General features: G+C 38.7%; 1 protein-coding gene across 1 annotated transcript in view; it reads right to left on the reverse strand.

The window, feature by feature from the left end:
- Positions 1-1548: 1548 nt before the first annotated feature.
- LOC126199142 (thymidine phosphorylase-like) overlaps positions 1549-14626 on the reverse strand; it is a 211738-nt gene continuing 198660 nt past the window's right edge. The window contains exon 9 of the mRNA XM_049935898.1: positions 1549-2542. Within this exon, the coding sequence (XP_049791855.1) occupies positions 2237-2542 (306 nt within the window). The 3' untranslated portion in view covers positions 1549-2236. The remainder of the gene's footprint in view (positions 2543-14626) is intronic.

The following is a 14626-nucleotide window of genomic DNA, read 5'->3' on the forward strand; positions in this document are numbered from 1 at the left end:
GTGGTACTTACATGCTACTGTGATGCATCTCCTTCAAAATAGTCCCCTCCTGACTGAACACACCAACTTCAATGGTGTTTCCACTTTTGGAAACATTCTTGGAAATTTTTTTCCTGAAGTCCATTAAGGATACTCTCCATATTTGCCTGGATGTCTTCAATCAAGTCAAATCACTTCCCTTTCAGTGAAAATTTCAGTTTAGGAAACAGGTTGAAGTCTGCAGGGGCCAAATCGGGAATATGGCGGTTGTGGAAGCACAGGAATTTTGAATTTGGTAAAAAATTCAACAATGGAGAAGGCACGATGAGCTGGAGCATTGTCATGGTGTAGCAGCCAACTCCTGTCTTTCCACAGTGCAGGCTTTCTCTTCTGCACCTTTCTGCTCAAATGCTCAAGGACACATTTGTAGTTCAAAAATGGCTCTGAGCACTATGGGACTTAACATCTGAGGTCATCAGTCCCCTAGAACTTAGAACTACTTAAACCTAACTAACCTAAGGACGTCACACACATCCATGCCTGAAGCAGGATTCGAACCTGCGACTGTAGCGGTCGCACGGTTCCAGACTGTAGCGCCTAGAACCGCTCGGCCACCACGGCCGGCCACATTTGTAGTATTCCTGGTTAACTGTCTCTCCTCCAGGGGTAAATTTATGTACTATACTGGTAGAATCGAAAAAAATCACCAACATTGTCTTCACCTTCGACTGACTTTGTCCTACTTTTTTGGTCATGGTGAACCTGGAGTCATCCACTGCGAAGACTGCAATTTGTTTTCAGGATCATATCCATATGCCCATGATTTGTCACCTGTAATTAGGCTATTTAACAAATCTGCATCATTTTTAGTGTGATTAATCAGTTCTTGGCACACTTCAAGTTGGTAATGCCTCTGGTCACTTGACAACACTTTTGAAATGAATTGGGGACACACGAAGCATGTTCAGATCTTCAGTTAAAATTGACTGAACTGAATAGAAACTTAAATTAAGTTCATCAACAATCTCCCTAATCGTAAGAGCGCACTAAATTGTGAGCTTTCACAACATTTTCATTTGTTTTTGAGGTGGAAAGACAGCCGGACCATGGTTCATCTTCAAATGATTCGCGTCCATTTTTAAATCTGTTGAACCAGACAAAAACATTTGACTGGTTCATTAAATTATCGCCAAAAGCTGTTTTTAATAGTTTGTAGGTCTCAGAAGCTGACTTACCAGTTTTAAAACAAAATTTCCCACAAAGTCGTGGCTCCGTTTTTATGCCCTTTTTCACGCGGACAGAATCTGGCAACAAGCCCTAACAGATCCACCTTCAGCCAGCTGCCACAATGAACTGAAGCAAGAAAACACAGTTTCCTGTCAGAGGGCTTTCAAGGACAAGGCAATGACTCACTCCCTACCCCCTCCATGTAACTGCCCGCCAAACCAGTAAGCAGTAGCGGATCCATTCTTAAAACTTTCAATCACACCTCGTATGTTGTGTACAAACTTCATTTGCTTTTGCATATTATACTCTATTATTATTAATAATAATAGTAATAAGAAGGAAAACGAGATATATTTATTTAATAAGAACTATAGCATGTATAAGATTATCTCATGTAGTGAAACTATCTCTCAGCAAAGAATACACAAAATCTAAATGAACAGCACACATTTTCTTTAGATATATAATAGTCACCATTACTACAACTAATGGAGGTGAACATATATTGTCCCCATTTGAATAAACACAAGATATCTGGCAGTGAAAGTAATCACAAAAACTGCTAAAACAGTGCAATCACCTAAAAAATCAGTTGTTTAGAAAGTGAAAGTAATGTACATTTCATGGAAGATATTTTGAAAGCATATCTTGTTTACAAAGAATAAAATGTATAAAAAATCTATTGTCATCCCCTTTCTTAGGTATTTGAGCTAATGGTGGGTGTCAAGGAAGGTCATTAGATTTGTAAATAAATATCATTCTATAAATATTTTATAACTCATAAATAAATTCACAAAGAAAGATATTTGTTTGTGATCAATAAATGCTTACAAAATAGAAGAACTATGCATAAGTCATTCTAAGGTATTTCTACTATGTCTTTTGACTTTTTTAAAAATAAAAAAAAAAAACATAGCATAGTTAGTCACAATAATATGGAAACTTTGAAACTATGATATTAAACATAGTGCTATGGGAAAGCTCATAGCTAGTATTATAACAATGGGAGAGATCACATAGTTACACAGGTTCATATTATCTGAAGAATTGGGGATTTTTGTTTATCAGTCAGTGGTGAATTTTTTATGACTATTGAGTCCTCTAAATGCTGCCTTAATGCTGTGTCAAGTTGTTTCCCACGATGATGAACCTCACACCATGGCTGGCCTGATGAAACCTTATCTCCTTCAGTGCACAAAAGGCGAACTCCAACAGCAAAGTCCACTGCCTGGTCTGCTTTCTGTCGTCCTGCACCCAGGCTCCAAGAGACTCTGCCCACTCCCATTGCACTGATGGCTATAATATATCCATCACATTTGGTTCTTAAGATTTCCACCTGCAGGAGAAACAACCATCTTTGTTACATGAGAAACAAATGTTCTAATAATTGAGACAACTCTAGCTACTATTACATTCTTCCTAGAAGAATATTTATTTCTAACATTCTTGATCAATTACAGTTAACTACAAAATAAAATATTACAACCAAGACATTTTTGAGACTACTAAATTGCATTCCCACTGGACTTTTACAGGCTTGATGCTAGATCATACTGGCAGTCAAGTGTTTTCTGAGACAGTAGTCTGTCCACGTATTTTAATTATGCAGGCTATCGGTATATCACATAACCTTTTCAATGTGGGATCAGTGTGTTCAGCTATAATTTTCATAAACTGGGGTATCAGTTCATCAATTTATATTTTCAAGAAGTGAGATTTTGTACATTTATATATATTTTTGCACTTCTGACACATCAAAGTCGGTTTTGGGATAACGTATATATTTTAGTCATAAAGTTTTTATTTCAATTTTTAACACCAAATATGTAATGGAAATTATTTAATTGAAGTTAAATATGCATTTGTAGATTGTTTCTGAAGAAAGATTTTTAATTATATAGAACTAACATCTAGCCTTGGATTTGCAAGGGTAGCACTAACGACCTGCAGACAAACAGCTTGTCTGGTGTAGTGGTAGTAAATCGTGTGCACAAATCTTCCTCGTGCATCAGTGTATCTATTAGTGAAAATCATATCAAAATCCCTAGAGTAGTTCCTGAAACTGCCCTTCGCATACTGACAGAAAAATGCAGTGGGGGATTTTAATTTATAATATGCTCTTCAGCCATGTTTGGTGAAGGCACTTCTTTGTAAAGTTCCATTAGCAAGGGGGATTTCATAGTGGTGAGTTGGATGTGATATTTCTTAGTTAGTAGTTTGAACAAATGTAAAGACGTGAACTAAATACACTTTTTGAAAAAACCTTATGAGAAAATAATTAATTAATTTTGAAATATTCAATTGACTAAGGACCTTGAATTTAATTCAGAACTTGTGTACCTGACAAATATGGATGACAATTAGCTTGGACAATGAATGATGGATTGCAATGAGGAGAACAGAAAAATTAAAATTAATTGTAATGCTCATTCTCAATAATTTTGTAAAAAGTGCTAAACATTTGGCAGAATTTGAACTGAACATACAAAGAATTTTAATTTACTCATTTAGTTAAGAGAAAGTAAGTTACAATCTCCACTCCTTGACAAGTGAGTGACAGCCATGAGAAACATAGCAGCATTCTCTAGGGACAGCTCAAACTAATAGTATATTTCTTATGGTACGGCTGAATAGAGACGAAGATGTAAGAAAGACTGCACCTGACGTATGGATTCAGGGGAAAAACATCATTGTCTGGAAACAATTGAAAGCTGTACTGGTTATGGCTCACAGACTTCAGGCTATTGTCATGAGTTCTAGCGGCACGGAGAGACACATGCAGCATTTCCTAGGAAATGGCTACTGTAGACAGCATCATACAGGTGGAGGTTTAGCAGTATTTGTTAGAGAGCAGCTCAAAATAAATAAATTAGACCATCTAGCTCTGTATATTCATGAAGGTTTGACTGCAGTTACAGGCGTTGAACTCCATATCAAAGGTTGAGTAAAGGGCATGGTGAAACAGAAAATTATTGCGATTTATCGTCCATCAAAATCAGAGGCAGGGCGTTTCATAGATATTTTTAGTAGATTAGTGGGACACTGTGACCCAAACAAGGTAACAATACTTGGTGACTTGAATATAGAGGCAACATCTTGCACTAACCATAACAGCAGGCTAACAGATGCCTTTAACTCCTATAATCTTATGAATGCAGTAAATTCAGATACAAGAGTAACTCAGTCTACTTCTAGTAGAATAGACTACATAATACTAAGTAAAGAGGTAAAAGATAGTATTAGATGCTGAAATGTGGACTTCCACTACTCAGAGCACAAATGTCAATTTGTAGACTATGAACACACAAGCATCCAAAAAGGACTCAGGTCATAGAACATATAAAAATGCTTACAAAGAAAAACATTAATGCTTTTAAAAGTAAACTAGCATTTGAGGAATGGCAACTAGTTCTTCAGCAAAAAGTGTCCGAATACAAATGGGCCAAATTTTATGATATTATTGGCACCTGGTAATGTAACAGATGACAGGTCATTAATAGAATCCTGGAAATTGAAATAAGAACACCGTGAATTCATTGTCCCAGGAAGGGGAAACTTTATTGACACATTCCTGGGGTCAGATACATCACATGATCACACTGACAGAACCACAGGCACATAGACACAGGCAACAGAGCATGCACAATGTCGGCACTAGTACAGTGTATATCCACCTTTCGCAGCAATGCAGGCTGCTGTTCTCCCATGGAGACGATCGTAGAGATGCTGGATGTAGTCCTGAGGAACGGCTTGCCATGCCATTTCCACCTGGCGCCTCAGTTGGACCAGCGTTCGTGCTGGACGTGCAGACCGCGTGAGACGACACTTCATCCAGTCCCAAACATGCTCAATGGGGGACAGATCCGGAGATCTTGCTGGCCAGGGTAGTTGACTTACACCTTCTAGAGCACGTTGGGTGGCACGGGATACATGCGGACGTGCATTGTCCTGTTGGAACAGCAAGTTCCCTTGCCGGTCTAGGAATGGTAGAACGATGGGTTCGATGACGGTTTGGATGTACTGTGCACTATTCAGTGTCCCCTCGACGATCACCAGTGGTGTACGGCCAGTGTAGGAGATCGCTCCCCACACCATGATGCCGGGTGTTGGCCCTGTGTGCCTCGGTCGTATGCAGTCCTGATTGTGGCGCTCACCTGCACGGCGCCAAACACGCATACGACCATCATTGGCACCAAGGCAGAAGCGACTCTCATCGCTGAAGACGACACGTCTCCATTCGTCCCTCCATTCACGCCTGTCGTGACACCACTGGAGGCGGGCTGCACGATGTTGGGGCGTGAGCGGAAGACGGCCTAACGGTGTGCGGGACCGTAGCCCAGCTTCATGGAGACGGTTGCGAATGGTCCTCGCCGATACCCCAGGAGCAACAGTGTCCCTAATTTGCTGGGAAGTGGCGGTGCGGTCCCCTACGGCACTGCGTAGGATCCTACGGTCTTGGCGTGCATCCGTGCGTCGCTGCGGTCCGGTCCCAGGTCGACGGGCACGTGCACCTTCCGCCGACCACTGGTGACAACATCGATGTACTGTGGAGACCTCACGCCCCACGTGTTGAGCAATTTGGCGGTACGTCCACCCGGCCTCCCGCATGCCCACTATACGCCCTCGCTCAAAGTCCGTCAACTGCACATATGGTTCACGTCCACGCTGTCGCGGCATGCTATCAGTGTTAAAGACTGCGATGGAGCTCCGTATGCCACGGCAAACTGGCTGACACTGACGGCGGCAGTGCACAAATGCTGCACAGCTAGCGCCATTCGACGGCCAACACCGCGGTTCCTGGTGTGTCCACTGTGCCGTGCGTGTGATCATTGCTTGTACAGCCCTCTCGCAGTGTCCGGAGCAAGTATGGTGGGTCTGACACACCGGTGTCAATGTGTCCTTTTTTCCATATCCAGGAGTGTATATACAAGAAAATGTAGTGGACCTAGTATGGAACCTTGGGGAACACCACATGTAATTTCTTCCCAGTCAGATGATGTCTGATTGCCTACTGCTGAAGTGTTACATAATGACACCCTTTGTTTTCTGTTAGTAAGATATAACTGAAACTACTTTGCAGCACAACCAGTGATTCACACAGTCAAAAGCCTTTGCCAGGTCATAAAATATGCTCACATGAACACTCTTTTATTAACTCTGTTGATATGTTATCATAACCACTAGAATGCTTTTATTTCAAGGACTTTATGATGGATTCTATTTCTTTGGGTGAAGTAAGTGCCAATTCCATTTTACTAAGATTGCTTGTGTGCACTAGTCTCAGATATTCCACTGAATTAATTACTGAACCTGAGAACCCCATGCTATCAGTAACAGACACAAAATACTTGTTTAAACGGTTTGCAACACAACATGCGTTTGTTACCAGGGTTTCATTTATTTTTAGCGCTTATTTGTTTCTCCTCATATCTGGTCCTACCTGTCTCTGACTTAACTATATACCATATTGTTTTTATTTTATTGCTGGATGTATTTATCTTCTTCTCATAATGCAGGTGTTAGATTTCTGGATAACCTTCTTCAATATTTTGCAGTAATTTTTGTAAAGAGCTATAATGCTAGTATCAAAGGTGTCCCTACATATCAGATAGAGTTTCCTTTTTGCCTCACATGATATCTTTATGCCTTGTGTGATCCATAGTTTCTTATTAGACTTCTGCTTAATTTGAGTTACCTTCAGGGGAAAACAATTTTCAAATAAGGTGCTAACTTTATTAATGAATGTTTTGTATTTTCCATTTGTGTCTTGGATGCTGTAAACATCCATCCAATTAATTTATTTGAGCAATTTCCTAAATTTCTCAGTTTTTGACTGTTTTATTGGCCTTCTGTACTCAGTTCTGATGGGTGTTTTACCCTGACAATTTTCAAAATTTAATGTTAGGTGTTGCATATCATGGTCAGATAGTCCATTTACTACTGGTTTTGTAATGTGTCTTACTTGCCTAGAATTGTCTACAGAGATATTATCAATGGCAGTCTTAGAACATTTGTATACCCTAGTTGGGAAATTTACAGTAGAAATCAAATTGAATGACAATGTAACTGATTTCAGTAACTGTTCACTGACAGTGTTTTTCAGGACATCTATATTAAAATCACCAGTAATCACTAGTTCTTTGTTTTTTAATTTTATATGAGATAATAAATCTTCAAGACTGTTTATAAACAGGTTGAAATTTCATGAAGGTGCATTGTATATGGCTACTATTATAAAGGACCTATTATGAAATTCTATCTCTGTTCTAAGTGCATTCAGGATTTCGACAGCTGTTGTCCTTCCCACACCAAAAAATGCCACGTGGGGACAGCATATCTGCAGTGGCAATAACTACCTTGCCCAGTAACCTGAAGGCCTGACAAAGACTTTCACAGACAAGCACTATCCCCCAGACCTAGTCTGTAAACAGAGTTGCAATGCAATACCCCACCACCACCACCCAATCCTCCCAACACCTCTGAGAACCAGCAACAAAGGAATGCTCTTTCATCTTCCAATACTAGCCAGTACTGGAACAGCTGAACCACTTCCTTCATCAGGGCAATAATTATCTATCATTATGCCCTGAAGTGAGGGACATACGACCCAAGATTCTTCCCACCCTCATAAAGGGGTGTTCTATCACCCACTCAACCTTAACAACATCCTGGTTCAACCCTAAGCCACTCCCAGTCCCAACCCCTTGCCACAGGGATCCTATCTCACTGGAAGAAGCAGGTGCAAAACCTGCCCAGTCTACTCATGCACACTTCCTATTCCAGTCCTGTCACATGTTTATCCTACCCTATCAGAGGCCAGGCCACCAGTGAAAGCAGTCATGTCATTACCAGCACTACTGCAATCATTGCACATTATTTTTGTATTTCAAATGGTAGGGAGCTAGACAGTGAAATGGTTAAGTGCTGGACCTTAATAAAAACCATAATACTTAAAAATTTTTTTTTTAATTTTTCAAAACATAGTGTGGGGATTTCACTCACCTAATGCTTGTGACAAAATTATGCAGTAACTTTTAATAAATGTCAGTGCTTGCTTATTTGCTGCTGCTAAACACATATTATTTGACATTACACTTTATTCTAAAAATGGTTTATACTGCACTGCACTCTCAGGGACCTCTTAGTTACCCACAATATAAGAGATTGGCAGCCAGTGTGACATAGAATGGTAGGCTCCATAGAACAAACCAGATAACTTCTATAAAGAATATAGTGAAGCAGATGCTCACCATTCTAACACCGACACAATCTGCTTGAAGTAAGCTGGTCAGCTACCATAGTAGGAACTACAGTGAGACTGAGTGCAGCTGTGTAAATACAGCCTGACTCCTGTGCTGTACAGACATTCTGTCTGGCATTTGTTCGAGAAAAGTCATGATTATTCTACTGTTTTCTTGTACAGAGAACCACAATTGTAAATTTTTTGTATCATAAGATGGAATTATCTTGTATATGTGTATAATCAGTTTAAGTAAAACTTTCTTAAACTTTGCTTGTCACTTGATTATTTTTTTATTACAGTAAAAGTAAAGGTAACTAAAAATATCTTTAGTGCCTCCTCCTTGAGGTTTTTCTGCATCTGCCACTGACTCACAATGCTTGAAGTTGAAAGCACTACTTCTTGTTACCTCTTTAAGAGCACTGTCACCAGAGTGAACCATCCATGCACGCATACCTCTATATCCCCTGCATTCCACCTACCTCTGATGACAACCACTGAAACCACTGAAGATTAGTCAAGAGCAAATATCTCTTACTCGCCACAAGCTTAACTGAAAAATCAATCACCACAGCTCAATACTGGAATGACTGCCAACCAGCCATCCTTCAGGATGAATGGCCACCACCAAACAGTGACCAAGAGCAAAGTAGAGCACCCTGTGACATAACATGCAGCTGAACATATGTTTGATTTTAATAGCCCCTTCACAACCCAGGCCATCTGAATCCCCCCTCCACCATCAGCTTTTCCATACTGTGTAGACGGGAGTTTTTGTAACACATTCTCTGCTCCTAAAACTATCCCAGACTCAGCCTATGGTAACCTACTGTCCACACTCTCTCCATCCAACAGTTTATGCCCCCTCTGTTTATCACCTCCTTCCAATTGACATCCCCTCATCCTCACTGTATGCTGCTCTCTGCCAATGCAGCCACCGGTCTTTTCCCCTTCCCTGCTCCTCTCCTTTTCTGGTTCCCATTTGCAGCCCCTCCCCCCTCTTTACCCTCCTCCACCACAGCCTCCTGACACTATGCCTTGCATCCTTCTCTTCTCTTGCCACCATCTAGTCCCTGCATGCCCCTCCAAGCAGTGCTCACTTCTCTCCCCCCATCTTGTACTCTGCCTTCCGTCCCCCATTGCTGCCCTACTCCAGATTGATGCTTTTGTTTGACACAGTTGCATTCTCGCCAGAGTAACTGAAGATACTGGTCATGTGTGCATGAGCCACACTTGCTTGTGTGAATTTGTGTATGTGTGAGTGTGTGTGTGTGTGTGACAGAAAGAAGGCTTTGGCTGAAAGCCAATGTGTAAAGGTCTTTTTGTTGTGCCTGTCTGCAACTCAGTGTATCATTTCTATGGTGAGTAGCAGTCTATCTTTTTCATAATATTGTTATTATTCCTATCTGGACTTTCTATTATTTGTTGCCAAATGGTTACAAAGCTGATAGTATAGGACCTACATTTGGCAGTATTTCTCGTCACCTTTCTTAAAGAGATGTTTAACTTCTTCAACATATTTCAACCACTTAGGAAATGTTTCACTGATAAACGACTCATTACATAAATAGCTTAATGTGTTACTAAACTCAGAAGCACACTTCTAAATTAACTTAACTGATATTTTGTCATAAACAGCAGAATTTTTTATTGTAAAGATTTTATGGGCAGACATTACTTTTACTGGTATAGTGATGGTCATATTCACATTACTGAAGTTATTCATAATGACTGGTCTGAGATATTCCATGGCAGCATCTACTGAACATGACATCAATATCTTTTCAGTAGAGTTATGAAAAACTTCTTAAAATGTTTTTGAGTGCTGCATACATCTGTTACCAATGTATAATTTACTCTTAGTGCTATCTTTTCCTCTTCATATCTAGTTCTACAAGTCTTCCCCTTCACTATATCCCATACTGTTTTATTTTGTGGCCTGATGTGACTACCTTTTTCTCTTACTCCACTTTTTTTTAATATTTTGCAGTATCTCTTGTAATGAGCAATAGCATAAACATCTGAGATGATTCTCACTGACAGATACAGCTTTCTTTTTCTTTTTTTACAAGATACCTTTATTGCTTGAGTATTATATGCTTTGTTCTAGGCTTTGGTCAAATCTGGGTTAGTCTTGGGAGAAAACATTATTCAAATGACTTCACTAATAAAATTTTTGTATTTTTCAGTCATGACATGAACACTGTGTACATCATTCCAATTCACATCTTTAAGGAGTGTCCTAAAACAATTTATTTTTGGTCTACTGAGTGTCCTCTTGAACTGAGATTTAGTAGATTTTATGTTCTGTTCAGTAGTAATATTTAACAAAAGAAACTGCATGATCTGGTCTAAGAGGCCACTAAATATAGATTTTGTAATTTAATTTTGTTCACATATTGCCTATTGGCCTCTGTCTTGGGTTCTTTGGTAGTTTCTTGACAGTTTTTCTGATGAATAGCTGGCACTGTCAAAACTGGAGTCAAGTCCATGGTCAAAGATTATATGTACTTGTCTAAGCAAATTCTGAGGGCTTTTATCTGTCCATTGCTCATCAGGAAACTTTCCAGATGTTGCATCTCAGCTCCTAGATGCTGTGGCCAAATAATGTTCATATTGCACATGCATTACAAATGTATTAATCATTCCACTTTTTAGGTTCAGATGATGACTTGGCAGATTGTGCAGGTATCAGTCTGAGTGTGTTGGTTTTCAATACATGCTGGATCCCAGGTTCTCACCATTTCTCACAGCCAGCACATCTAGAAAGTGTAGTTGTCAGTCCTTGTCTTACCTCAACAGTAAATTCTATTCACAACATGTAAACTTTCACAGCCAGCGTCTTCATTAATTAAAACTTCCGGGCTGAATTGCCGTGGTCCATATATAAAATTTCTTCTCCTTCCTGATGTTTTGTTGCCTACTGTGGGCAGCATCTTCTGAGGTGAGTCGGCGACTCACCTCAGAAGATGTTGCCCGCAGTAGGCAACGAAACGTCAGGAAGGAGCAGAAGTTTTATATATGGACCACAACAATTCAGCCCAGAAGTTTTAATTAATGGAGTAAATTCTATGTTAGCTTAGAGACTATTCAGGTGGCTTAAGAGCTGACCAATATGTTCCTCACCATGACTCCACAAAGAGAAGGTTTCACCATTGTACCTGTACCACACCTTACATTTACAAAGTGCTAAGTCCAGCAACTGTCTTTCAGAATGCTCCATAACAAATTGGCCACCACTGGATTAAGTGGAGTACTCATGGCAATACCTTCCAGCTGCTGATAAGAAATTGCCATTTCACATGAAAGAAACAATAGCAAAGTTGACCAGGATGTTGCTTGGTCCAAGTTTTAATTTCTTCAGCTTCTCAATGAAATGTCCTGAGTCCTTTGCGTATGTATCAATCTTTAACACATGCAGCTGAAGCAGAGAGGCCAAGTGTTTTGCCAGTTTGTATCTTGGTGAACCAGGAGCACTTACAACTGATCTTAACAGTATATCATCTTCGTGGAGTTTGGTAATATACATAGCCAAAATGGTATCACTTCTGTGTTGCACAGGTTTCTCTCTGCATCTTCCGAGAGAGAAGATACTTTGATTAAGTGATTCATAATATGTGTGATTTGCTCCATTGGATCTATTCTTAGCTTTTGGTGCATCACTGGATCTAATATGTGATTTTGATTGATTGATTGACTGATATGTTTATTCATCCACATAACAATACAAATTGTATTGATGTCATCAAGTGTGTCTTATGAACTAAAACATACATGGGTTCTTACAGTGTTTACAATTGAATTCTTACAATATGTACAGGTCAATTCTTACAATACTTATAATTATGTCATATGCTGTCACTTTTATAGGCCTGTGTAATATTTGTGTCTACTAAATGGCTATCTACAATTATTCTAAATCCTCATTTACCTTGTAACAACTTTTACTTAATAAATATGTTTTTAGCTTTTGGCTAAAGATATTAAGTTCATTTACACCTTTTATTTCCTGTGGCAGGTTATTGTATAGTTTTAGGCCATTATATAGCATACTGTTCCATGTTTTGGACTTGTTTTTCCCATTTAGGTATAAGTAGTGGCTGGATCTAGTTTCACGGTCATGTATTGAGCTGTTTGTAGCATACAACGAATATTTTTCCTTACATACATCACAGTCAGGAAAATGTATTCACATGGAGCAGTCAGGATTTCTAGTTTTTTGAATAAATCAGTACGATGGGCCCTATTGCTGCTATTTGTTATTATCCGTACAGCTCTTTTCTGTACCTTGGAGACAGACTGAATATTCCCATCACTTGTTCCCCAAAACATGATTCCATTGAGTGTATGTATCCAAAATATGATATTTTGAGTCACGAAATATTCATAGAGCATAATGTGTTGTGGATAGTCTCTTTGTTAAAGCTTTTACATGTTCTGTACATTTCAACTGATAATCTACCTTCAACCCCAAGAATTTGGTATCCATTACACATTCTATTATAACATCATTAACTGTTAATTTACCATCATTGTGTCTTTTATTCAATCAGAAGTGCATACAATTAGTTTATAGTTACTTTATTTTTCAGTGACCACTTGTGAACATGTTAGAGGGCTGCATTAGACTTTTCTGTCAACTGAGTTGGAGTTTTGGTTGTGATCACTACACCGATGTCATCAGCAAATAGTATTTTTTCCGCACATCTGATACTCTGTGGAAAATCATTAATGTAAATAAGAAACAGGAATGGACCTAATATACTACCTTGCAGAACACCTATATTAATATTTTTTGGATCTGATAAGTGTTTTACTAGAAATCCTTCTGAAGTACATGAAATCTCAACAAACTGCATCTAGGTAGAACTTAAACCACTTCTTAGCCACACCTCTTACTCCTAGTAACTCTAATTTATGTAATAAAATTATGTGGTCCACTGTGCCAAATGCCTTTGATAAACCAAGAAAATTCTATTCAAATGGTCATCTTCATGAATTGCTTCAAGAATGACCTTTGTAAGCTCTGCAGTAGCCAATTCTGTACCTCCTTGGGGCCAGTAACCATGTTGTTCTTTGCAAAAAAAGGATAAACTTATTTAAATAGTGCATTATCTTATTTTTCATTATATTTCAATAATTTTGGAAATGGTGATTGGTCTGTAGTTTTCTACATTTTCCACATCACCATTTTTAAGAATGGGTATTACTTGTTTTAGGTGCTCAGGAGAATAGTCAAATTTGAAAGATCATTGATGATTTTTGTTAATGGAGCTTTTATGGAATTTGCACATTTTTTAAGGACACAAGCTGGGATTTCATCTAGACCAGTTGATTTTTTATTTTTTACTTGATGTATAACTTGTGTGACCTCTTCCCCAGTTGCCAGATAGAGTGTCATTGAGTTTGGTAGATTGTTCTGGGTGAGTAAGACATATATGTCTGTAAAGTTCTGTTGTAATTTCTTAGTAGTGCTGTTGAAGTACACATTTCCAAAATTGGATATTTCCTTATGGTGATACATTTGTCCATTTTTGTTCTTAATTTGTAAATTCAAATGTTTTTGCCCTGTGTTTGCTGTTTCCTGTTTGATAATATTCCAGGCTACTTTGTTTTTGTTTTCTGTCTGCAATAGTATTTTATGATTTGTGAGTTTTTTAGCAGCTTTTAGTATCTTTCTGTAGAGTCTCTTGTAGTTTTTATAAAATTGCAAAAAGGCTGGGTCAGTCTGTCTATTTTAGATTGAAGCGAGATACCTATGAGTTTCAGAGGATTTTTTGAAACCTCTGGTTATCCTTATATTTTTTATGAAGTACCAATGGTATGTAAAGTTTTGGGGAATGCTTCCTCAAATTTTAGTTTCAAAATGGACATGAAACTATTAGACATTTCGTTCACATTCATTTCCACATAGCCTTTCTCCCACTCGTCATATTGTATCTGGGATGAAAATTCATACATGTTTGACTTTGAGAAGGACATTTTGTATACTTTTAGTTTAGGGGGCTTTTGTACACAAAAACTTACTTCCAATATCTGACACAAATGACCTGACAAACCTAGATCTTGAACACCTACATAGCATTTTTTCCTGTCTATAACTGTTGCTACATGGTATATCAATGTAGAAGAGTGTTTGGTTACTCTAGTGGGACAGTTTATAAGTGAATTCATGCCATA

Source organism: Schistocerca nitens, chromosome 8 (genome assembly GCF_023898315.1).
Source record: "Schistocerca nitens isolate TAMUIC-IGC-003100 chromosome 8, iqSchNite1.1, whole genome shotgun sequence".
NCBI classification, from domain to species: domain Eukaryota; kingdom Metazoa; phylum Arthropoda; class Insecta; order Orthoptera; family Acrididae; genus Schistocerca; species Schistocerca nitens.